Source organism: Elephas maximus, chromosome 14 (assembly GCF_024166365.1).
Source record: "Elephas maximus indicus isolate mEleMax1 chromosome 14, mEleMax1 primary haplotype, whole genome shotgun sequence".
NCBI lineage: Eukaryota > Metazoa > Chordata > Mammalia > Proboscidea > Elephantidae > Elephas > Elephas maximus.
In genome coordinates this window covers 90,436,416-90,462,261 of record NC_064832.1, presented here as the reverse complement: position 1 = coordinate 90,462,261, position 25,846 = coordinate 90,436,416, and the positions used below count along the sequence as shown (strand labels likewise).

Sequence of the window (25,846 nt, the reverse complement as noted above, 5' to 3'; positions counted from 1 at the left end):
TGTCTGACATCCTCTTCTGAATCTGGCTGGAATTTCAGGCAGTTCCCTGTCGATGTACTGCTGCAGCCGCTTCTAAATGATCTTCAACAAAATTTTACTTATTAAAAAAAAATTTTTTTTATGATATTAATGATATTTTTCTGTAATTTCCGCATTCTATTAGATCAATAAATAAATAAATTTTTTTTTTTTTTTTTTATTGGATCAGCTACCTTGGGAATAGGTATAAATATGGATCTCTTTCAGTTATTTGACCAGGTAACTGTCTTACAAATTTCTTGGCATAGACGAATGCTTCCAGTGCTGTATCAGTTTGTCAAAACATCTCACTTGCTATTCCGTCAATTCCTGGAGCCTTGTTTTCACCAGTGCCTTCGGTGTAGCTTGGACCTCTTCCTTCAGTACCTTCGGTTCCTGATCATTGGTTGCCTCCTGAAACGGTTGAATATCGACCAGTTCTTTTCGGTATCTATGTTTATGCATTCCATTTCATTTTTGACAATTTCCTGTTTTCCTAGAGTCATACTTTGTATATTCCACATCCTGATTATTAATGACTGTTTGCAGCTGTTTCTTCTCATTTCAAGTCATGCCACATCAGCAAATGCAGATCCCAAAAACGTGACTCCATCCACATCATTAAGCTCAACTCTACTTTGAGGAGGCAGCTCTTCTCCAGTCCTGTTTTGAGTGTCTTCCAGTCTGAGGGGCTCATCTTCTGGCACTGTCAGTGTTCCGCTGCTATTCATAAGGTTTTCACTGGCTAATTCTTTTCAAAAGTAGAGTGCTGGGCCCTTCTTCCCGCATCTGTCTTAGTCTGGAAGCTCAGCTGAAACATGTCCCCCATGGGTCACCTTGCTGATATTTGAATACCGGTGCCATAGCTTCCAGCATCACAGCAACACAAACGTCCCCACAGTAGGACAAACTGACAGACGTTTGGGGGCTTATTGCTGTAATATCTCAAATTTTGTTTCTTTAACACTCCCAACCCACACATCCACACCAACAGGAATATTGCCATTAGAGCAAGGACTTTGTTTTTTTATTGCTATTATCTCCAACATGGAGAACAATGTCGGGTACACATTTAGCACAAGATATTTGTTGAATGAATGAATATGAAAAAATTATTGATTTGTGTATGCCATGGGGTGGTAATATTCAATTCAAATTGCTTAGAAAAATTAAGCAAACAGTTCCCATGTGTGATTTACCTGGAGTCCTTATTTGCACGTTGACCTGTTTCCAGCTCAAACTACCAAGATCTGTGTGAGGAGTCTTGATAGAGGGAGACGTGAAAACAGAATTGCCTGTTCATTTTCCTTTAGGGTTATTGTCTCTTCAGAATTTATAACTCTTGATTCAGTATTAGAAATTTTCTTTAAAAATCATTTATTTCATTGAGGTTTCCAATTTTAATGATATGAAAAAATTTTCGTGTTCCATTATGTATCTGATTTAAATGTTTAATTTTAATTATATATGTAACATGAGAATTATTAGAATATTTCAGATGATGATAAAAAAATTCCCTTTGACCCAATTCTCTGTTTGAATTCTACCCTACCCCACTTCCTCAGAGCCTGTTCCTGTTTTGTGTTTGTGTGTTTCCCTAGTTCATTTTTCAAAATATTTTAATATCTTTTAGCAATATAGAGTATAATTTTTTTGTGTCTATTAAAATTATGTAACTGGTTTATTATTCTGCTTGCTCTTTTCAGTATTTTTTTAACTCAAAATTTTTGATGCAATCAAATTCATTAATTTAAAATATGTTATTATGTTGCTAAATTGTTATATTTTTTATTCATCCATGCACCTTTTCATGGATCATTTAGTTTCTGCTTTTCTAGCCTTAAAATCAATGCAGTGATGAACACCTTGTTTCTTGTCTTTCTAATAAGTTTTGCAGATGAACCACACATCTGTCAGTTTGTCATACTGTGTTGGCTTATATTGTGATACTGGAAACTTTGCCACTGGTATTTCAAATACCAGCAGGATCACCCATAGTGGACAGGTTTCAGCTGAGCTTCCAGACTAAGACAGACTAGGAAGGAGGACCCGGCAGTCTACTTCTGAAAACAATTAGTCAGTAAAAACCTTATGAATAGCAGCAGAATATTGTCTGATACAGTGCCAGAAGATGAGCCCCCCAGGTTGGAAGGCACTCAAAATACGACCGGGGGAAGAGCTGCCTCCTCAAAGTAGAGTCGACCTTAATGATGTGGATGGAGTAAAGCTTTTGGGACCTTCATTTGCTGATGTGGTGTGACTCAGGATGAGAAGAAACAGCTGCAGGCATCCATTAATAGTTGGGACATGAAGTGTATGAAGTACGAATCTAGGAAAACTGAAAGCCATCAAGAATGAAATGGAACGTATAAAGGTCGATATCCTAGGCATTAGTGAGCTGCAGTGAACTGGTATTGGTCATTTTCAATCAGACAGTAATATGATCTGCTATGCCAGGTATGACAAACTGAAGAGGAATGGTGTCTCATTCATCACGAAAAAGAACATTTCAAGATCTGTCCTGAAGTACAGCACTGTTAGTGATAGGATAATATCCATATACCTACAAGAAGACCAGTTAATATGACTATTATTCAAATTTACGCACCAACCACTAAGGCCAAAGATGAAGAAACTGAAGATTTCTTGATGAGATGTGCAATCAGGATGCATTGATAATTACTGGTGATTGAAATGCAAAAGCTGAAAATAAAGAAGGATCGGTAATTGGAAAATATGGCTTTGGTGATAGAATTTTGCAATATAAAGAAAGCAAAAATCTTCACAACTCTATCAAAAAATGTCATCATGTTAAACCCAAAAAAGGTAGAAGAAGTTGTGAAGACTTCATTTTACTTGGATCCACAATCAACACCCATGGAAGTGACAGTCAAATCAAATGACCTATTGCATTGGGCAAATGTGCTGCAAAAGACTGCTTTAAAGTGTTAAAAAGCAAAGATGTCGCTTTAGGACTAAGGATTGTAAATATCATGGCTTGAGTCAGATGTACCTTAGTCCCCAAAGTGACATCTTTGCTTTTCAACACTTTAAAGAGGTCTTTTGCAACAGGTTTACCCAATGCAGTACTTCGTTTGATTTCCTGAAAGCTGCAACTGTGGGTGTTGATAGTGGATCCAAGTAAAATGAAATCCTTAACAACTTCAATCCTTTCTCTGTTTATTCTGCTGTTGCTTAATATTCAGTTGTAAGGCATCTTGTTTTCTTTCTGTTGAGGTGCAATTCATACTGAAGGCTGTCGTCTTTGAACTTCATCAGTAAGTGCTTCAGGTCCTCTTCACTTTCAGCAAGCAACATTGTGTCATCTGCACATTGCAGGCTGTTAAAGAGCCTTCTCCAATCATAATGCTCTGTTCTTCATATAGTGCAGCTTCTTGGATTATTTGCTCAGCATACAGATTGAATAAGTACGATGAAAGAAAACGACCCTGACACACACCTTTCCTGACTTTAAACCCTTGTTATGTTTGAATGACTGCCTCTTGGTGTAGGTGCAGGTTCCTCATGAGCACAATTAAGTGTTCTGGAATTCCCATTCTTTGCAATGTTATCCCTAATTTGTTATGATCCACACAGTGGAATGCCTTTGCATAGTCAATAAAACACAGGTAAACCTTCTTCTCGTATTCTCTGCTTTCAGCCAAGATACTTCTGACATCAGCAAAGATATCCCTCCTTCCATGTCCACTTCTGAATCCAGCTTGAATTTGAAGCAGTTCCCTGTTGATGTACCACTGCAACTCCTTTGGAATCATCTTCAGCAAAATTTTACTTGGATGTGATATTAATGATATTGTTCAATAATTCCCGCATTCTGTTGGATCGCCATTCTTTGGAATGGGCACAGATGTGGTTCTCTGCCAGTCAGTTGGCCAGAGAGCTGTCTTCCAAATTTCTTAACATAGATAAGTGAGCCCCTTTAGTGCAGCATCTGCCTCTTGGTTGAAACATCTCAATGAGTATGCCATCAATTCCTGGAGCCTTGTTTTTCACCGTTCCCTTCAGTGCAGCTCGGACCTCTTCCTTCAGTACCATTGGTTCTCGATTATATCATATTTTCAGTTGTTCTGTGTGTTGCCATTTTCTCTAAGTTGATCTAATTAATATTATTACCAGCAGTTGATATTGTTCTATTTAATTTTTACCAATCTAATGGGTACAAATTTGATATGTTGTTTTATTTTGAATTTCCCAGATTATTAATGATTTATTTATTAATGTTTAACATAGGAAAATTACAAGTATGTTTGTAAATAGCCTATCATTCCCTTTGCCTGTTTTTTTTTGTTTGTTTGTTTTATTCTTTGGCTGTTTTTTTTTTTTCATTTTTTGGCTGTTTTTTTCCTCCCTGTTGATCAATGTTGCATGTATATTCTCAATACTAATGCTTTGTTCCATACTTTGCAAACATATACTAGTGTATTTCTGGTGTGTGTGCATGTTTTTTGAATTGCTAATGACTTTATTCATTGAACACAAGTATTAATTGTGATGTAGTCAAAGTTATCTGGCTTTTCTGTACTGGTTTCCTTCACAATGTCATAAAAACGTTCTCCTATATTTTCTGGTAAGAGTGATAATTCTTTATGTTTTAGTCTTTAAGCCATCCGGGTTTTATTTGAATATACTGTGAGGTAGAGATGTAATTTTACTTTTTTCCATGTTGAAAATCATTGGCACTATCGATTATGAAATCAGGATTTTGAAAATCCGTAACTTATTGAACAGTCAAGTCTGTATTCCACTCCATCACATACCAAGTTCTCATATGTGCACGTGTATGTTTTTAGACTCTCTGTTCAACATTTTCCAATGACTTACATGTCTTTTCTACACAAATATAATACCATTTTTAATTGATATATATTTAAATATTGATATCTGGTAGTAGAATTCTGCCTTTAGTTTTCATTTCGCTAAATATCTTGGCTGTTCTTACATGTTAAACATCCATATTAATTTTGTAATCAGCTTTCCAGGTCCTGTGAAAACTTTCTGTTGGAATTTTGTTTGGGAATGCATTGGCGTCACTGATTAATTTGGGAGAGAATTGTTCCCTGTGTATATTGAACTTTATCTTTCGTTAACATTTTTTCTTATTTCACCATTTAGTTGAGTGTCTTTTTAGAAGTAAATCTGATACACAGTTTAAGTTTTGTCAGTTGTCACGTATCAGTCACTCTGGTACTGTACAGAAGTTTCTTCACCCTAAAAATTCCCCTGTATTATCTTCTTTGTTGTCATACACACTCCTCCCAACCTCTGGCCTAAATCTATTTTCTGTTCTATAATTTTGTTTTTTCTAGACTGTCATATTAATGAAATCATACAGTGTATAGCCTTGTAGTCTTATGCTTAGTAAAATTTATTTAAGGTTAGTTTATGTTGCAGTGTGAGTGAATAGGTCATTCCTTTTTATTGCTGAATAGTATTCCATTGTGTCAATATACCACAATTTTTAATCCTTTCCCTTGTTGAAAGACATCTTGGTTAATTCCAGTTTTTAGCGATTATGAATAAAGCTGTAGTAAACATTCCTATACAGACTTTTTTGTGGAACCGTAAGTTTTCAATTAACTTGAGTAGATACCTGTGAGTGCTATTTTTAGGTTATAAGTTAAGCCTATATATAGTTCTGCAATCCCACCAGCCACAAATGAGAGCTCAGCTGCTCTGCATTCTGACAACCATTTATTAGTGTCTCTTTTTTTTTTTTTTTTTGCATTTTAGGTATTCTAGTTTTTTTTTTTAGAGCTAGCTTGTGGTTTTAATTTGTGTTTCCCTAATGACTAATGAAATTGAATGTTTTTTCATGTGCTTATTTGGCATCTGTACAGTTTTGGTGAGCCGTCTGCTCATATGTGCTTTTTTTAATTGGGTTGTTTGAGGTTTTTTGTTGAATTTTAATAGAACATTTAATTTTAATGTTCTGTGTGCAAGCCATTATCAGATTTTTTATTTGTCTGCATATTCCCCACTCTGTGGCTTGTCTTAACAGTCTTTCAGCAGTGCCTTTTGTAGAGCAAAAGTTTTTAATTTTGATGAAGCAGGGTTCATCAGTTTCTTTCTTTCATAGATTGTGCTTTTGGTGTTAAACCTAGAAAACTCATGGCCAAGCTCAAGGTCATACAGGTTTTCTTCTATATTTTTTCCTAGAAATTTTATCGTTTTATGTTTTACATTTAGGTCTGTGACCCACTTTGAGTCAATTTTTATGGAAGTTGTGAGGTGTGTGTCACAAGGGTCATTTTCTTTTTTTGTGGATGAATGACCCGTTTTCCCAGCATCATTTGTTGAAAAGACTATCCGTTCTCCAATGCATTTTCTTTGCACCCTTGTCAAAAATAATTGACTTTATTTTTGCATCTGTTTCTGGCCTCTCTGATCTGAGCCACTGATGTGTGTCCATCCTCATCTTAGTACCACAGTCTTGATTACCGTAGCCCTGTAGGAAGCCTTGAAATTGGTGGCATGAGTCTTCCAACTTGGTTCTTCCTTTCTAGAATGTTTTGCTTAATCTAGTTCCTTTGCCTCTTCGAGTGCACTTTAGTATGATATTAAACGTAGGGTTTGTTGTTGTTGTTACACACCCTTTATTAAGTTAAGGAAATTTCCTTCTTTTTCTAGTTTGCCAAGAGTTTTCATTTGGAATGGATGTTCAATTTTTTCATCTGTTGAGAGAATCATGTTTTTTCTTGTTCAGCCTTATTAATATAATGTTAACATGATGAATTATATTTAATGATTTTTGAATGTTGAAACAATCTTGTATTCCTTTGATAAATCTCATTTGGTTGTGATGTACTATGCTTTTTATATATTGTGAATTGATTTGCTAATATTTGATTCATTGTTTTTGTCTGTTTTCATGAGGGATATTATCTTTGGTTTTATTTTCTTGAAATGTCTTTGTCTGGTATTGGTATTAGGTTATTGCACGGCCTCATAGAATGAGTTGGAAAGTATTCCATCTTCTGTTTTCTGGAAGAGATTGTGTAAAATTTGAATTATTCTTTACATGCTTGGTAGAATCCACAAATCTGCTGCTTAAGTGAGGAGTCCAAATTTTAGGTTTCTTAGTGCTGATTGAAGCTACCTTATAACTTCTCAAAGCAATAATAAATCGTTGTAGAAGTATTTGGAATTGACTGTAAGGCAGTGGGTTTGATTTTTTTTTTTTTTTTTAATTCTCTTAAACCAGTGACTCACAGTCTTTTTACCAACTTAGATTGCCAGAGGTATCGCTACATTTCCATCAGCAGCAGAGGTTCATAAAGGCTGTTACTCTCTTCTGGGTGGGGCAGAGAGGAAAGAAAGGCCCATCAGACTAGGAATGGGAGATACAAGTAGATTTATTTCACTTTAAGATGGTTCTAGTATGCCGGCCTACCTAAGAGGCATATTCGTCTTTTGAGAACCAGTATCCCGAGTTATTCTTTGGAGAATGTAAACGTTAATATATAATTTTGTGAAGTGATGCTAACCAACTCTCTGATCCTTTTGTAGCATCAAATTATAGCCTTCTATTTAATGAATGATTATCTTATCCATTCAGAGTAATTATATAATGAAATCTGTGACAGCCGGAACTCGACAGGACTGCCTTGTTTTTCTGGGTCTCACAAGTTTTCCGCCTTTGACAGGGTGCAGTCTTAGCACTTTTTTATCACTCTTTCGTAGTGGAAAATAGTGTATTTGAATTTTCTTCCTCTGACAGCTTTCTGCCTTAAAGAGTTTCCAGCTTTCGCAGGTTTCACTGTACTGTAAATTTATCCAACATGTAATTTTAATAAAAATAGACTTATGTTAATACTACCTTTTGAACAGATAGCTTTTTCTGGGGAAAGAAGAAACAAAAATACAAGAAAGATTTTCACCAGTTGATTTATTATTTGAGCATTTTGGTTTGCAAATCTAAACCTACTTAACTACAATTTAAATTTTATATTAATACATTTCAAATGGACAGAGTAAATATGGATTTAATAAACATTTGTCTTTATTAATGAATAGCTAATAACTTTCCAGAACTGATAATGGAAATTGGTTATGTGGAATTGCATTTCTTTTATGAGCTATAAAAAGGTATATGACTTTATAGCCTCAATTTTTGCTTAGCCACCAACTGATTGCCTTTTGAGTGGACATTCAAATGTATTTTTAAATTGAGCTATATGAAATTGAAAACTCCTTAAAAGATTTTCAATTTTGTCAGATTACTGTTATTAATAAATAACTTAGTTCAACATGCTGTCTTTCCTTATAGTATTTGCCTAAGAAATTAGCAAATTAAATTTTAGCTTGGGCAGCAATGCTAAATGCCTGTCTGCACATCTGAGCGTAATTCTTACATTTTATTTGAAAATAGAATAGGCCAGGGAATAGTAACTCTGTAAGTATACCTAGTTTAAGGCTGAGGGAGAGGGATAGGAGGAAAGGGAGAATAAAAAGAGTAATAAACTATTACATTTCTCTGTCCCCCTGATCTTTACCCCGTTTCTCTGTTATGTTTAGAATTGCAAAACTGCCCATGTGCAAACCTGAATTAAAGCAAAGACACATAGCATCTTCAAGGGAGTTTGCTGAGCAGTAGATTAAACGGATTTCCTAGCCCTTAAAATAATGCGCAAAATGGTTGAGGCACAACTGATAAGAATGTCAGTCCGGAAGCTGGAAAGAACCTTAGCTATCTTCTCACATATAGCGTATATATTATTGTATCATCGAGGTTGATACCTTTTGAAAAAATTTGGTGACTAGTGTTTCTTACTGGAGTAATCTCCAGAAGTGCATATTATATTTGCCCTGCATAAAATAAAAAATAGAAAGGGGAAAATTGAGTACCTAAATTTGGGTAATAACTACTTTAGGCAACTTAGTTTTTGACAGTTGCAGCCTGTTGCAAGAACAAATATTAATTTGCAGCCTTTGGTATATTTTAATCATTTAGAAACGTGAGGAAAAATTTAATTACCTTGTTTAAGGCACTGGGTTTTTGTATCCTTTGCCTCTACTTTCTGCTCTCTGCTGTTGTCAGCATTCTAGTTGCCCTACATCTAGACAACAAGCAAATGAATAACATTTGCTGGTTTAGCAAAGCTTGTGGAGCTCCATCCTCTATAGGAGTACAGATTTGTTGAAACTTGACAATACTGGATCCTCTGTTAATTAACTCATGAGACAGGCTGGGAATGTTGCCATGAGTAATTAAAACAGTAGTCCTGAGAAAGTAGTCAGAAAGTCAGAAGGTGGTCATCGAGCAAATTCTGGTTTCTTGATAGAGTGTGTAGGCAGACTATAAATGGTACCCTCAAGTAATATGTCATACTGACTGAACAGCTTCAGTAATTTATTCTGATGTTTTAATATACTCATCATACTGAATTTAAAACAAGATGTTTAACTAAATATTTTCTTATTTTATCAAATACATGTTTTGAACAGAAACCGAGCTCACGGAAAATGTACTTATCTGGCTATGGTGTGGAGCTAGCAATAAAGAGTACAGAATACAAAGCGCTGGATGATACCCAAGTTAAAAGTAAGTTTTTTATTTCTGAATTTGAGTAGAATGAAAATTAGTAGACTTACCTACTTTTGTTTTTAAAAAAATCTAATGAATTTAATCCCACATATGTTAATTTGAAGATGGAGATGGGAGCGAATGTCTTCCTACTTAGTTTGGAATTTAATTCTAAATGGAAATAAATGTATTGAGCTTAATGGTATTGTGTCTGAAAAGTAGAGTGAGTATATTATTTTGCTTAGATCCAATAGCTTTCCAACCATTTTTAGCAACACATAAAAAATGTAAACTGAGGTAATCAATGCTTATGGCTAGAGTTGACAGACCTAAGAGCTTAGACTGGCCCAGACTCTACCCAGCCACTCTGGGGTGTAAGGGGATTGGTAGCTGGGTCAATCCGTAACCCATCAGTGACACACTGGCTTAGGAAGCTTTGTCTGAAGTATTTATTTGTAATGACATTAGGATGATGGTTTTTTTTTTAAGGAAAGTGGAAGAGTCCTGTGAATTATTTATTTAGCTGAGGTAGATTAGATTTGTTGTGATCTATAAACCAGTCTTCATCTATAGTTGTTCTGTGAATCCTAGCTCAAGATAAGAGATACTCTGGAGACCTAAAGAATTTTCATTTGTAATCTGGTTAATCTAAAATTTATTTATACCTGATTCTTGATTAAGAAAGAATATTTAACTCATTCTTAAAAATGTACTCAGATTTGGCTCCTGCTTTAACTTTGTTTTTGTATTCAGAGCTGCTGGTGAAGGCCCTGTCTTGATCACAGACTTAGCTCTGCTGCTCCTACCAGAAGTGCTTCAAATAAAGATCTGTATTACTCTAAATACTTTTGGTTAAAGAGCTACTGAAAAACTATAGTAAAAATAATAACGTCCAGATTTTATGTATTTCTGTCTAAGCTATATATACCTTTACAGTGTTTTATAACTTGTTGTTAGGTGCCATCGAGTCAGTTCCGACTCATGGCGGCCCTGTGCACAACAGAACGAAACACTGCCCGGTCCTGCGCCATCCTCACAATCGTTGTTATGCTTGAGCTCATTGTGGCAGCCACTGTGTCAATCCATCTCATTGAGGGTCTTCCTCTTTTCCGCTGACCCTGTACTCTGCCAAGCATGATGTCCTTCTTCAGGGACTGATCCCTCCTGACAACATGCCCAAAGTATGTAAGACACAGTCTTGCCATCCTTGCCTCTAAGGAGCATTCTGGCTGCACTTCTTCAAACACAGATTTGTTCATTCTCCTGGCAGTCCATGGTATATTCAATATTCTTTGCCAACACCACAATTCAAAGGCGTCAACTCTTCTTCGGTCTTCCTTATTCATTGTCCAGCTTTCACATGCATATGATGCGATCGAAAATACCATGACTTGGGTCAGGCACACCTTAGTCTTCAAGGGGACAGCTTTGCTCTTCAACACTTTGAAGAGGTCCTTGGCAGCAGATTTTCCCAGTGCAATGCGTCTTTTGATTTCTTGACTGCTGCTTCTATGGCTGTTGATTGTGGATCCAAGTTTTATAACTTAGTATCTTAATAATCATCCTTGGGCTTGTAGCATTTTCTTTAAGAGTCAGATGGTCACATATGTGTTAACAGATTATCTAGTAAATTCTCTCAGATCAACCTTTCACGTATCTTTGGACTGTATCTTCCCTCCTCCATTTTCATGCCACTCCATTCCTTCTTATTTTTCTTACCTGCATGCGTGTATTGGACTTTTGACTGGGCTTCTCTCTGGTCTTTAGCCTTCAGTGCTCTCAGCATGAATTAATCAGTCCAGTCTCCACAGTGCTTTCAAAATGTACTTCTTAGGAACATCTGACTAACTCCACTGGCTAAAGCCCTTTAGTAGTCCCTGTTACCTGCCTCATAAATTCAAATTCCTATAGCACAGCAAACAAAGCTTTTTTCAGTATCCCTCTTTCTGCTTTATCACCCTCCCCCCAACCCTCTCTCGTTTGTACCCTCTGGTCCTGTAGCACTGAACTACTGTATAGAAAAAGCTTCTCCCTCCTGAATGCCTATGTGCTCTGCCAAGCCTTTATGAGCTCTGTACTTTGCTCCTTTTGCATATGCTCTTCCTCCTGCCTGAAATCCCTCCTCCCACTCTCTAACCTCTTTTGTTGTATCTAGGACCTCATCTTTTAAGACTCAGGTACCAGTCAGTACCTCTGAGGTGACAGGTGTCTTCCTGCTCTGTCAGGGGATGAGTTTTCCTTTTCTTTATTCTGTATAATTCTACTACCTGCTTTACAAAAGCTCTTCACACTATTAAAAATACCTATTTATTTGCCTCTCTCTTTTTTCACCAAGCAGGGTCTGTCAGTGGCATAGGGAAGGTAACAAGTGCCCAGAGGCAATTTCTGAGTTGCACCCCTCCTCCAATTTAAAGATGAATAGACGTTGATAGCAGCAAGTAGTCAGCAGAAATGCCTACCACCTCTAGACTGGCTGCCTTTGTCAGGTGCTTTTCACATTTGTTGTGACTCAGAATGTCATTTCGTGCCTCGTCTGGTGCACCCTTGGACTTGCACCCAGAGGCAAGCATCCCCCCTCCTCCATCTGCACCCCCCACAGACACACCTCTGGAATCTGTCATGTCTCTCTTCCTAGTGTCTGTCCTGATAGGCATCAGGCATGATAGTAGGCAGTCAGTAATGTTTGCACAGTGAATGAAAGGGAGGAAAAGGAAGACTGGAGTAAAGCACCCGTGGGTTTTAGCTGTAGCCCTAGAGATTTTGACCTTCAGAAGAGAGAGAGGGAGAAGTATACTTGATGAGCTGGGCCCCTCTGATAGTCGGAGAGCAGCTTCTATGCTGGGAAGGTCAGAGGTGGTTATAATGCCAAAGTACCCTTCACATACATGATTTACCACATGGTATATTATATTGTAATTATTTGGTAAGTAAAGGAGAAGGGAAGGAAAATGACTATAAAATATGCTTATTTTTTGAAGTCAGAAGTTTTGATTTATTTTATAGGAACCTATAAGACTCCTTGCTTACAGGTATTGAAATATGTAAGAACTCCTATTTGTCGGGGATTGGGTTCCTCAGCCTGGCTTAAGAGGTGAACCCAGAATTTGTCCCAGGCACTTGTGTTTATCACTTCTAGTTATAAAGCAGAACTTGATGATGAAAAAAACCTATCAACTATTAATTAAGATGATTAAATATTTAATAATCAGTCAAGCCTGATTAAAAAGAGAGAGCACACTCAGGAGTTATAAGCACGTGTACACATGCACGTGTCGCTGATCTGGTCCAGGAAAGAAGGGGCGAAACAAAGGGAATTAATTTGAGTTCTTCTGATTCTTGATTACATAATCCTTTTCTAGCCTGGAAATATTTTTATTTTGTGTTTTTCAAAATTTAGCTGTGAATAATACTGTAGAAGATGAGACTGAAGCAAGTGAAGTTCAAGGATTTCTCTTTGGGAGACTAAAGTAAGTCTGAATACAAATAAAATTGGTATTATACTCAAGTTTGGTTTAAAGGAATTGATTCAGTGTGCTATGTTGATACATGTTTCACATTTCTTTTTTATATACAGAATTCTTTATTACAGAAGTAACAGAGCTAATGTCAAAAACTTTGGGAGAGCAAAAAACCACAAAATTGTAAAACGTTATTGTTAGTTGCCATGAAGTCAACTCCGACTCATGGCGACCCCAAGTATAATAGAGTGAAGTGTTGACACTCCTGCACCGCCTTCGGTATTGTTGCTATGCTCGAGTCTGTTGTAGCTACTTGTGTTTTGAGTGCCTCCTAGCACAATATCAGACAATATTCTGTTCTGATCCATAGGGTTTTCATTGGCTGATTTTTGGAAATTGATCACCAGACCTTTTTTCCTGGTCTGTCTATGGTTGACTCTACTGGTATTCAGAATACCGGTGACACAGCTTCCAGCATCATAGCAACACACAAGCTGCAACACACAAGCTGCCACCACAGTACTACAAACTGGCAAATGGGCGGTGGGAATTGTAAAATAGCTGCTACGAATTCAACAATTACTGCTGTTCTAGTACAGGTCTTTCCGTACCTATTTATAGTAACAGATAAATGCATCCGTGACATGCTGTGTTGTGCAGTCAAACCAGATTGTTCAACTGCTATTTTCATATCCTGTGGGATGTGCCATTATTTACTAAAACAATCGCATAGAATGAAACTTTAGGTTATTTCCTTACCTTTCCTTGGTATTTTTATACACAAATTTGTGTATACCTCTCATTTTTTAACACAAATTCCTGAGAAAAATTAATAAATACATATGTACTTCTTGAAATTTTTGATGCATATCTCCAAATTTGTCTCTGTGAAATTATCCTAATACATACACTGCTTCCAGTATGTGGCTGTGTCTATTTCCCAGAACGTTACTCACCGTTGACACTACTTCTTTGAATCTTTGTTAATCCAGTACATGGAAATGATTTTTTTTTTTAAGCAATTCTGCATTTATTTTACCAGACTAAACTATGTTGTAATTTGTAGTCAAAAACAGTTAAATATTGGAAATTTATTAATAGCAATATTAAACTTGTTTTCATATTTTCATTGGTTTTTGAATTTATTCTTGGATAAATTGCTTATTCCTAGCCTTTGCTCATTTTTTCTCGTTGTGCTCATCTTTTTTTATTAATTTAGAACAGCTTTTTGCAAGTTAAACTTCTGAGCCGTTGCACTATGTTGAATTATTCACCGTTAAAGCTTATTTTTATTTCTTAATCTTAAAACTGGAAATTTATTCATTAGTTAGAGCTGTTTTACTTCTTAAGTTGAGCATTAGGACTCGATTTCTGATACTCACCATCCGTGGGATAACTAGAAGAATATTAATTGAGATCTCAGAAGCCTATATTAGGTCTGTTAAATATACGGCTCTTTCCTTTTACGCAGACCAAATTATTTGTCCCACAAATAAAGGCTGAACATTCAGAGAATTGGCTAAACCTTGAAAACACGAAATGACAAGCATAAACCAAGGAATAAATTACCAAATATTTATTAGCCTGTAGCTTTTTTTTCTAACCTTATTATTCATTCAGATTATATGGTGGTGTCACTGTATGAATTAAAACTTTCTGTACTTGGAAGTAGTAACTTGTTTTGCTTAAGCCCATTTTAACATTCTGGCTTAAAAGTCAGGTAAATAATAAACATACATAATCAGATTTGTTTAGGAAGTGTTTTAATTTGAAGAGAACAAATAATAAAATTAACTTTAATTTTGTACATCATTTGTATTGATCCAATTTTAATTTTTCAGTTAATTTAAAAATGTTAGCAACTCATTTATGTACTCAGTTTATTTTTTATCTTAAGTTTATTGATATATTTTTTAATAACAGTTTTAAGGTATAATTAATCTATCATAAAATTCACCTTTTTAAACTATACAATTCATTGTTTTTTAGTATATTTACAAGGTTTTGCCACCATCACCACTATCGAATCCCAGAATAGTTTTATCACTCCTAAAAGAAATCCTGTATCTATTAGCAGTCACTCCCCATTCCCTTTGCATCCCAACTCCTGACAACCACTCAGCTACTTCCTGTCTGTCGATTTGCTTAATCTGGATTTCTTATAAATGGAATCATACAGTATGTGGCCTTTTGTGACTGGCTTCTTTCTCTTAGCGTAATGTTTTTAAGGTTCACTTATGTTGTAGGATACATCAGTAAGTCATTCCTTTTTAGTGCTGAATAATATTCCATTGTATGGATATAAAAAATACTCCTTTAATATTTTATTAATGGGCTTCTTTTACAGTGTTGTATTTAATCAGTTTTAAAATTGATTAGACACCTATTGTGCTGTCCCAGTGGACACCTATTGTGCTGTCCCAGTGGACACCTATTGTGCTGTCTTGACATAAACTGTAGCACCAGCTGAAGGAGCAGAGCATAGTTGAGACTATGGAGTCAGATTGCCTGGGTTGCTATCCTGATTCTTCCATTTACTATTTTTGTGATCTTGAGCAATTAATTTACTTAATCTCTGTGCCTCAGTTTCCTTGTATTAAAATAGGGCTACTAATAGTATCTATTAGGCTATTATGGGGATTACATCAGTTATTTATAAAGTGCTTAGAACAGTTCATAATAGATAGTAACCCTATATAAGTGCTTGTTAAACATGAATAAAGGAAATAAAAGTTACAAAAATCATGGTTAATATTGTATCTTTAGGATGAAAATCAAAATTATTTTTATGGCTGAATAGGAAAGACAAGACTTCCCTAAATTTCTGTGCCACAGATTGCCATTTTGAAAACTTTTTAAAATCTGAGCTTAATTTTTTACACACATGTAAATAACCTTTCAAAAATTAAAATTGTGTCCCCTTTTTTCTGGCAAGATGATAGAAAACAAGGAATGGGATGGTGTCTGCTCTCTAAATACTTCTCAGTGGGCATGGCTGTGGTCCTATGTGCGCTTTCCCTAATTTACAAGAAGGGAAAGTTTGTGATTCGCCTGTAATGGCAAAAATTAAGAAAAAAGGAATTTTTTATTAATATCTTTAGCTCTTCATGGAAAAAAAATGAGTTTTTTAGCTTTTATTCTAATATTACGAAAACAACCAAACCCATCGCTGTCAAGTTGATTGGGAGGTTTCCAAGGCTGTAAATCTTTACAGATCCTGACCGCCACATCTTTCTCCAAAGGAACAGGTCGGGGGCGTAAACTGCTGACCTTGCAGTTAGCAGCCTAGCGCTTAGCCACTGCGCCACTAGGGCTCCTCTCATTTTTATATTATGTGGTGTGAGTATTCACAAACCACACTAAGGAGGCAGGTTTTCTTGGAGAGTAGATAACCCCATAGAGCAAGGAGAACGTTTTTTACTACTTGGCCCGTATACTTTGGAATATAACTCAGTGTAAATTATCATACTCTCCATAAATATTGCCCTTGCTCAGATTTTAATCAGCCTTGATCATTTTCAAAATGTATTCCGACATGGCAATAAAATCGCAAGATATTAACACTGTAATATACTTTTAATCATAAGATTAATGCATTTTTTTTATACATACGTTCTGTATGTTTACTGTTTGTTTTGATTTTTAAAATCTTCATTTCTACCTACTATTGGCTGCTAATCAAAGGGTCGGCAGTTCGAATCTGCCGGGCGCTCCTTGGAAACTCTATGGGCCAGATCTGCTCTGTCCTATGGGGTCGCTATGAGTCGGAGTCGACTCGACGGCACTGGGTTTTTGGGTTATTGTTGATAATATGTTTAATAAATTGTACTGATTGCTAGTTTTTTTAAAAAGAATTTTATTTAAATCTGAAATGACACCATGCTTTGATTTCATGAGGGATAAAGATTATAGCTTAACTATTGCTATGCGTCGGAATTGACTCGGCGGCGGCAAGTTTGAGCTTTTTTTTTAATGCACAGTAATATGCTATCCTACTGCATTATTATTTGGCTGTAAAGGATACCTGAATAAAACAAGAAAACAAACCCGTTGCCGTTGAGTCAGTTCTGACTTATAGGAACACTATTAAAAAAAACCCATTGCCATTGAGTTGATTCCGACTCATAGCAACCCTATAGGACAGAGTAGAACTGCCCCATAGAGTTTCCAAGGAGCGCCTAGCGGATTTGAACTGCCAGCCTCTTGGTTAACAGCTGTAGCACTTAACCACTACGCCACCAGGGTTTCCAGCAACCTTGTAGGACAGAGTAAAACTGCCCATAGGGTTTCCAAGGAGTGGCTGGTGGATTCGAAGTACCCACCTGTTCGTTAGCAACCAAGCTCTTAACCAGTGTGCACCAGGGCTCGTGTTTAATACTAGGCAAAATTACCTTATTTTGGTTTTTATAAGTATCAAAGATGGAACTTTGTGAAATAGATTTTAAGGTTGATAAGAAGCATTAATATCTTCATTAGTTTTTTTAAAGTACTTTTTAAATTGTGCTTTAAGTGGAAGTTTACAGTTCAAGTTAGTTTCTTATACAAAAATGTATACACACATTGTTATGTGACCCTAGTTGCTCTCCCTATAATGTGACAGCCTGTATTTCCTTTCTACCCTGTATTTCCCATCTCCATTCAACCAGCTCCTGTTCCTTTCTGCTTTCTCATCTCACCTCAGACAAGAGCTGCTCATTTAGTCTCATGTATCTACTTGAGCTAAGAAGCACATTCTTCACAAGTATCATTTTATGTTTTATAGTCCAGTCTAATCTTTGTCTGAAGACTTGGCTTCAGAAATGGTTTTAGTTTTGGGCTAACAGAGAGTCCGAGGGCCATGTCTTCTGGAGTCCCTCCAGCCTCAGTCAGACCATTAAGTCTGGTCTTTTTACTAGAACTTAAGTTCTGTACCTTGCGTTTCTTCTGCTCCGTCAGGGACTCTCTGTTGTGTTCCCTGTCAGGGTGGTCATTAGCAGTAGCCAGGCACCATCTAGTTCTTCTGATCTCAGGCTGATGGAGTCTCTGGTTTATGTGGTCCTTTCTGTCTCTTGGGCTCATATTTTCCTTGTGTCTTTGGTGGTCTTTATTCTCCTTTGCTCCAGTAGATTGGGACCAGTTGATGCATCTCAGATGGCCACTTGTTAACTTTTAAGACCCCAGACACCACTCACCAATAGTGGGATGCAGAACATTTTCTTAACAAACTTTGTTAATGTCAGTTGTCCTAGGTGTCCGCTGAAACCATGGTCCCCAGACCCCTGCCCTTGCTGCTCTATCCCTTGAAGTGTTCAGTTGTGTTCAGCAATCTTCTTAGCTTTTGGTTTAGTTCAGTTGTGCTAACTTCCCCTGTATTGTGTGTTGTCCTTCCCTTCACCTAAAATAATTCTTGTCTACTGTCTGGCTAGTGAAAACCCCTCTTTCTCCCTCCCCACCCTCGTAACCATCAAAGAGAGTTTTCTTTTGTGTTTAAACCTTTTTCTTGAGTTCTCATAATAGTGGTTTCATGTATTTGTCCTTTTGTGACTGACTAATTTCACTCAGCATAATGCCTTCCAGATTCATCCATGTTATGTTTCGAGGATGATTCATTGTTGTTCTTTATTGTTGTGCAGTATTCCATTGTGTGATTATACCATAATTTGTTTATCCATTCATTCGTTGATGGGCACCAAGGTTGTTTCCATCTTTTTGCTATTGTGAACAGTGCTGCAGTGTATATTGGTGTGCATATATCTCTTAGTGTAAAGGCTCTTACTTCTCTAGGATATATTCCCAGGAGTGGGGTTGCTGGATCATATGGTAGTTCTATTTCTAGCTTTTTAATTAAGCACCAAATCAATTTCCAAAGTGGTTGTACCATTTTACATTCCCACCAGCAGTGTATAAGTGTTCCAGTCTCTCTACAATCTCTCCAACATTTATTATTTTGTGTTTTTTTGGATTAATGCCAGCCTTGTTGGGGTGAGATGGCATCTCATTTTAATTTTGATTTGCCCGTTTTTTAATTGGGTCGTTTGTCTTTTTGTTGTGGAGGTTTTGCAGTGTCTTGTAGATTTTAGAGATTAGATGCTGATGGGATTTGTCATAGCCAGAAAAGCTTTTCCCAGCCTGTAGGTTGTCTTTTTACACTTTGGTGAAGTCTTTTGATGAACGTAAGTGTTTGATTTTTAGGAGCTCCCAGTTATCTAGTTTTTCTTCTGGTGTTTGCATATTGTTAGTCATGTTTCGTATTCTGTTTATGCCATGTCTCAGGGTTCCTTGCGTTGTTCCTATTTTTTCTTCCATGATCTTTATCATTGTGGATTTTATATTTAGGTCTTTGATCCATTCTTTATTAGTTTTGTTTTAAATTATAAAAGCAATGCTTGCAATTTATAAAATGTTAAAACAAAAAATGTGTGACATAAAAACAAGAAATTATGCCCTCATTCTTGCATTCCTTACAGGTAACACTGACAAGCTCCATGAGAATGTGTCCTTCTAGACTTTTTTATGTATTAAAACATGGAGCTCCTTCACTTTTAAGGACTGTGGATGACACAGATGGATCACAGTTGGTTTGTTTTTATCTTAATGATAAACAATCAGTTTGTTTTTAATTATTTGGAAAAATTAATTTTAAGAACATACTGTGCATATAATGATTTGTGATAGGTGGTAATAATTGACATGACTTAATATTTTCATGCAGGGAAATACATTCAGAGCTTAGAGATAACCTGACGGCATTCCAAAAATACTTGATTGAGAGTAACAAGGAAATGATGCCTTTGAAAGTCTGGGAACTGCAAGGTATAGTGTTTTGAACTACTTTAATAGAATTCGGTAATTGATCTCTGTTTTGTTAAATAAGCTTTTATGTAACTAAATTGTTCTTTAGAAAATAATAATTAGTAAAATATAAGTAATATAAATTACTACATTAATTTTTTGTTGGAATACACATTTAATTAAAAAGTCATTCATTAAGAAAATCATATTTTTATGTTCGTAAAATCTAAAGTTATCTGAAGTTCAGTTGTTTGTCATCATCTCACTTAAAAACCAGTAGCCGTTATTTTGATTCGACCCATGGTGACTCCACGTGTGTCAGAGTAGAACTGTGCTCCATTAGGGTTTTCAGTAGCTGATTTTTCAGAAGTAGATCTCCATGCCTTTCTTCTAAGATGCCTCTGGGTGGACTCAAACCTCCAACCTTTCGTTTAGTGGCCAAACATTTGCACCACCCAGGGACTCTGTTATCTTAATTATTTTAAAAATGTACACTGATTTACCTTCTAGGTTAGTCTCAAATATTAAATCACATTTCACAGAATCTATAACATTGATTAAAAATCCTTACTATCAGATTGGGAGAAATCAGAACTAAGTTTTAGTTTTCTTCTCTCTTACATTTTGATCTAGTTAGACCAGTGCATGTTTCACTGATATATTTTTCAAACAGAAAGACCTGCAGTTACAAACTTAGACGAACTTTTAGATTGATGACCTACAACAGATATTCTGTGCCCAAAATTTAGTTTGAATTGAATTATAAATCCTTTCTTATTAGTGATTTTCCCTTACTATAGTGATTTTTTTTTTAAGTCATGAAGCCATGTCATTTTTCTTCATAAACTAAAACTTTTATCACGTCTCTCAACTTTTTATTGAGATATAATTCACATGCCAAATAATTCACCCATTTTAATTGTTCTGCAACTGTTACCATAGTCAGTTTTAGAATGTTTTCATCACCCCAGAAAGAAACTCTGTACCCTTTAGCAGCCAGCCCACATTTCTCCGCAACACCTCTAGTCCTAAAAAAAAACAAAAAAGAGTTCCCATTGAGTCGATTCCAACTCATGGTGATTGTATATATGCAGAATAAAACTGTATTCCTTAGAGTTTTCAAGGCTGTGACCTTTTGCAAGTAGATTGCCAGGCCTTTCTTCTGAGGTGCCCATGCATGCGTTCAAACCATCTACTTTTCAGTTAGTAGTTGAGCATTTAACCATTTGCACCACCCAGAGACTCCTACAAATAATAACATTTTATGTTTTATCAGGATTATGTTTTACAGGATCCTTTCATACAAAAAGAAACCCTGGTGGCTTAGTGATTAAGAGTTCAGTTGCTAAGCAAAAGGTGGGCAGTTCAAATCCACCAGTCACTCCTTGGAAACCCTATGGGGTAATTCTGCTCTGTCATATAAGGTCGCTGTGAGTCGGATTTGACTCGACGGCAATGGGTTTGGTTTTTTAGTTTTCATATAAAAAATTTTTTTGACTTTTACATAGCTTCTTTTATAGATAAGAAAAGTGAAATTTAGTGGATTCATGTGCCGGTTACCACATGGCTATTAAATGAAGGCTTTTGGATCCAAGTTATGTTCTTTATACTGTACCGTGGTATACGTAAGTGAACTTTATATATACTTAACAGATTTTTGAGATACCACGTTTTTTTTTTAATTATAGCATAATGTGCAGGACCACATCTATTAAGGTTCTTTAACTTCTGCTACACTTTACTTACCTAATACACGTTGTATCAGCTGATCAGTGTATCCTTCACTTGACAGAAAAACATTCAACAGAATGAGATGTTTTAAGAACATGGTGATAAATTAACTGAGAAGAATCTACTGCCCTGAACATATAACATCTATTCACTCTGGGACTCTATGTTGTATACTTCCTTATTTGTTGTCTCTTGTTTCCACCAGACCTCGCGTTTGACCTTCCTTTTGTTATAGCACAGCCGTTATGACTGCTGTTACATGTGACATCCCAATAGCACCAAACTAATGCAGTATGCCCATATCCATTCTCCACATGGATATGAGGATAATCTTTATAAAATGAAAACCTGATCTTGCCTTTGATAAATTCAGCCAGAATTTATCACTTATAAACACCTAATCAGATAATGGCCTTATATTAGTCAGAGTCCCCACGAGAAATAGATGGCACACAAAAACTAAGAAAGCTTAATAAAGAGACTGTTTACAAAGCCATTGGCAGGGTTCAGGTAAACCAACAAGAAATGGTTTCTCTGAATCCAGGACTAGCAACCGTAAAGAAACTTTTACCGCCCCACTTGAAGGGGCTCTGGGAGGGAGTGATTGCCAAAACCTGGAGAGAGCATATACAGAGGACTGCCTAATAGAGCAGTAGCCTCTGGTAGAGAGTGACATGGTCCTCCCACTGTGACGTAAGAAGGAGGAACCTAGGTAGTAACTATCTAATCCTTAATCTTCTTCTACTTGGTGATCTCTTGCCAGTGACTTCCATTGCCTGAATCCAACCAGAAGTCAGAGGGTAAGAAAGGCTGTTGATGAAGATTGTGTAGGTCAGGCTTTTGGAGCCAGCGTAGGGTTGAGCAGAGTGGATCTGGAGGGCAAACAGAAAATATCCATCCTGGTCCTCATCCAAGAAAGCCATCTTGTTTTCTCAAAGCAGACACTTCAGGAGCATCTTATGTAGATAAGGGGGATGCTTTCTTAGCCAACCAAGTCGTTTGTATCAGTACTGACTAAAGGACTGATTTCACTCATACCTGTTAGATATACTAAGTCCATCTCCTTAGCAAGTACACCAAGCTCTTCTCTAATCTTTTACCTTCTCCTCCAGACTCATAAGGTCTTCTCTAGTCTTTTACCTTCTCTTCCAGGTTCCTGTCAATTTGACAGATATGCTCTCTCCTTTCTCCATAACTTTGCATAGGGGCATTTGCTCATTTTATTATTTATTCATTAATTTACTCAGCAAATATTAATACCTGCTGTGTTTGACCATCAGGATACAATGGTGAGCAAGTCTGACAGATTCCTTTTTGCTACTTAAATTGTAGTAGGTAAGACAGTAAACAAGAAAAGAATGTAGGAATTAAATTATTATGAATTTTGTTAAATGCCAGAAAGAAAATAAAAAGAATGTTATGATTGAGGATATCATGGAAGCTAAGTTAGATAGGGGATCAGAGAAGACCTCACTGAGGAGATTCCTCCTGAATGGAAGCCTCTGACTTCCCCAAGAACACGCGCATTTACATACACATACCTTCTCTTGGGGGTAATTCTTTACCCATTAAGGCTCAGCTGAGAGACATACTCTTTTTATGGAAACTTCTGTAACACTGTCAGCGTGACAAGTTCTTGTCTCTGTGCTACCGTAACATGTGTTATCCCTGCTAAAGCACCTGTCTCCCCAAGGAGATTTTGAGTCCCTTGAAGGTAGAGATTGTTTGCTATCAAGGTATTTCTAGGTTTTAACATAGTGCCTACCACAGAGCAGGAACTCAATAACTATTTGTTTATGAAGGAGTGAAGGAGGAAGGGAATAAATGGGGGTAATACCAGTAATGAGGAATTAAACTAGAAATGCTGAGCTGACAAGTATTTTAAATAGTTCAGGGCTCTTACCCAGAGATATATTAGAAGGGGAGAGGAATTCTAGTCATAGTCAGCCAGATAGGGAAGGGCCCTAGGATACAAGAAATTTGGTTATGGTACAGAGGAACAAACAAACTTTACGCAAGTCACACTAAAGAATTTAAGAGCCCAGGTGAAGAGAAAATAAATAAATGAGGGAGGGAGGGAGAACCAAGCCAGGAATCCAGATTGAATGTTCCCTGGAATTTTTAGTCCATTTTAAACAGACTCCCCTGCTACATCTGTAAAGGCCCTTTTATTTAAGGTATAGGATATAAACAGGTAAATATTCACAAGTTCCCTTACATTTATACCCCTCTGAATCACCTCCCTGCCTGTCTTAGGCTGGTCTCTCTAGGGGAGCAAAACCGGAGGTCAGATGATGAGGAGTTGGATTGCAGGATGCACAGTGAGAGTGAGCCTTGCTGGAACATCCCTTTGTATAGTGGAGGCAGGCCACACCCCCAGGGAAACTTCCTTTTCAGCTGGTTGGCTACTCTTAGCAGATCTCATCACAGAGGTGATTACATTACATCAGATCCCATCACAGAAGTGATTACATTCTATTACCTTATGGAAGCACAGTCAGTCCAGTGTCTACCAAACCACTGAGAATCATAGCCTAGCCAAGCTGACAGATATCATTAACCATTACATTGCCCTAAATTAAATCTTATTTTCTCTGAAATCCTTTCCTCTAGAAGATTAGTAAGTTAGCCTTGTGTTCCACACAAACCTAAAATCTGTTTGGGCTTGATTTGTAGTGAAGCTTGTCATCGGCATCCTTCTGTTAACTCTTCCATGACATTCCTGTTCTGTGATTTCTGTGCCATCTGACTATACCATCCTCTGTTGCTCCTCATGACTGTCACTTTTCAGCTGACAGCCTATTCTCTCACATTCATCAAGGAGTCTGAAACTCAAGTACCTCCTGTGTGTCATGCTATATATAGTACATCAGAGTCATGTAGACTCAAGCCTTATAAGTCATCGACCTTGTCATCTCCCCAGAACCTTATTCCCCATTTCATTTCAGCCACCCCGTTACAGGAGTATACTTTTGGCTTTGTAATCAATCAAAACTTTTCCAACTCTAAAATCTAAAACTCCAGTACTTTAGCTCGACAATGACTCTTCAGACTTTTAGCATCCCCAGCTCCTCATTCCCACTGATATTGATCTTCACCGTCGCTGGGATCACTGAGTTTTGTGAACTCTGTTTGGTTTCAATCTGTCAGACTTCCTCTGCTTGACTTCTTTTCAAGCTTTTCAAGATAACAGCTTATACCACCAAATCCATCATTTTAGACACCCTCTTGCAAGGTTCCATAGGCCTTTTTTTAAAATCCTTGTTTACATCTCCTTCTTAGCACTTACTTTTGTCTTGTATTATCATGTTCACGTGTTCAAGCATCCTTCAGAATGCTCTCCAAGGGACCCTTGCATAGTTTAGAAAATGATAAATGATGAGGTACTTTTAAGCAGAGAACATGCATAGTCAGCTTAGTTTTCATTAATCACCTTAGTATCTGTGAAAGATGTATTTGAATTAGGTGGAAACAGGAAATCTAGTTAGGACATCATTGAAATGGCATAAATAAGAGATTGAACAATGACTTTGGTAAAGGGCATAAAAAGGAAGACTTGAATTTGGAAAATATTTAGGAGATAAAAGGAGTCACAGACAACTCCAAGGTTTTCAGCTTTGAGGCTGAGTAGACTGTAAAATATTTAAATAGGTTTTGGGGTTGAGTGTGGGGCCCAGAAATAATGACACCAATGTTGGACAGGCTGACTTAAAGTAATTGTGAGATATCCAGATTATACAGTCTGATAGTGGATTGAATATACTGTCCTCAAGCTAAAAGGAGAGGATTCTAAAAAGGGAGAAATATCAGTGTAAGGATTTTAAACAGGGTGGTGGATTGCTGATTAAGAGCGTAGAATGACAGGGTCAGTGCAGCAGGAAGGGTGCCCGGGTCTCGTCCACGTGTAGAATGTGGAGCCCATAAAGGAGACTTGGGGAGAGATGGAAGAGTGAGCGCCGCATTCTAGATGCTATGAAAACAGACTTGTAAGAAAAAAAGCAATCAGTAGTCTTTTCTTTGTAGGAAGTGGTCCTATTGCAGAAGGATCCTGGCAAGTTAGAACTGATAAATTGGCCATCATGCTTGGCAGTTGGTGTATTACTGACCACTGATAGTTTGACTGCAGCACTGGCTGCTGTAAACACACTGAGGGAGGTTGAGGAAACTCTCGTTAAAATTATTCAGCCAGTAAGCGATGGAGCTGGAGTTTGAACCCTGGTCTGTTAGACTGTACCATCTCACAAGAGGAACACTGAGAACATCTTTTTCTAGATTATGACTCCAGACCGGTAGGATACTTCACATTGAGAATATGGAAACAAAT

At 36.9% G+C, this 25,846-nt stretch overlaps 1 protein-coding gene across 6 annotated transcripts in view; it reads left to right on the top strand.

Annotated features, from left to right (window-relative positions):
- Positions 1–25,846, top strand: part of UGGT2 (UDP-glucose glycoprotein glucosyltransferase 2) — a 186,417-nt gene that overhangs the window by 33,352 nt on the left and 127,219 nt on the right. For 4 of the 6 annotated variants that reach the window (XM_049853119.1, XM_049853118.1, XM_049853117.1 and 1 more), the window contains 3 exons: positions 9,484–9,580; positions 12,960–13,029; positions 19,712–19,812. In XM_049853119.1, coding sequence (XP_049709076.1) covers positions 9,484–9,580; positions 12,960–13,029; positions 19,712–19,812 — 268 coding nt within the window. Of the gene's footprint in view, positions 1–4,520; positions 4,607–9,483; positions 9,581–12,959; positions 13,030–19,711; positions 19,813–21,311; positions 21,417–25,846 lie in introns of those variants that run through there. The other 2 variants (XM_049853121.1, XM_049853122.1) reach the window with 2 other exon arrangements.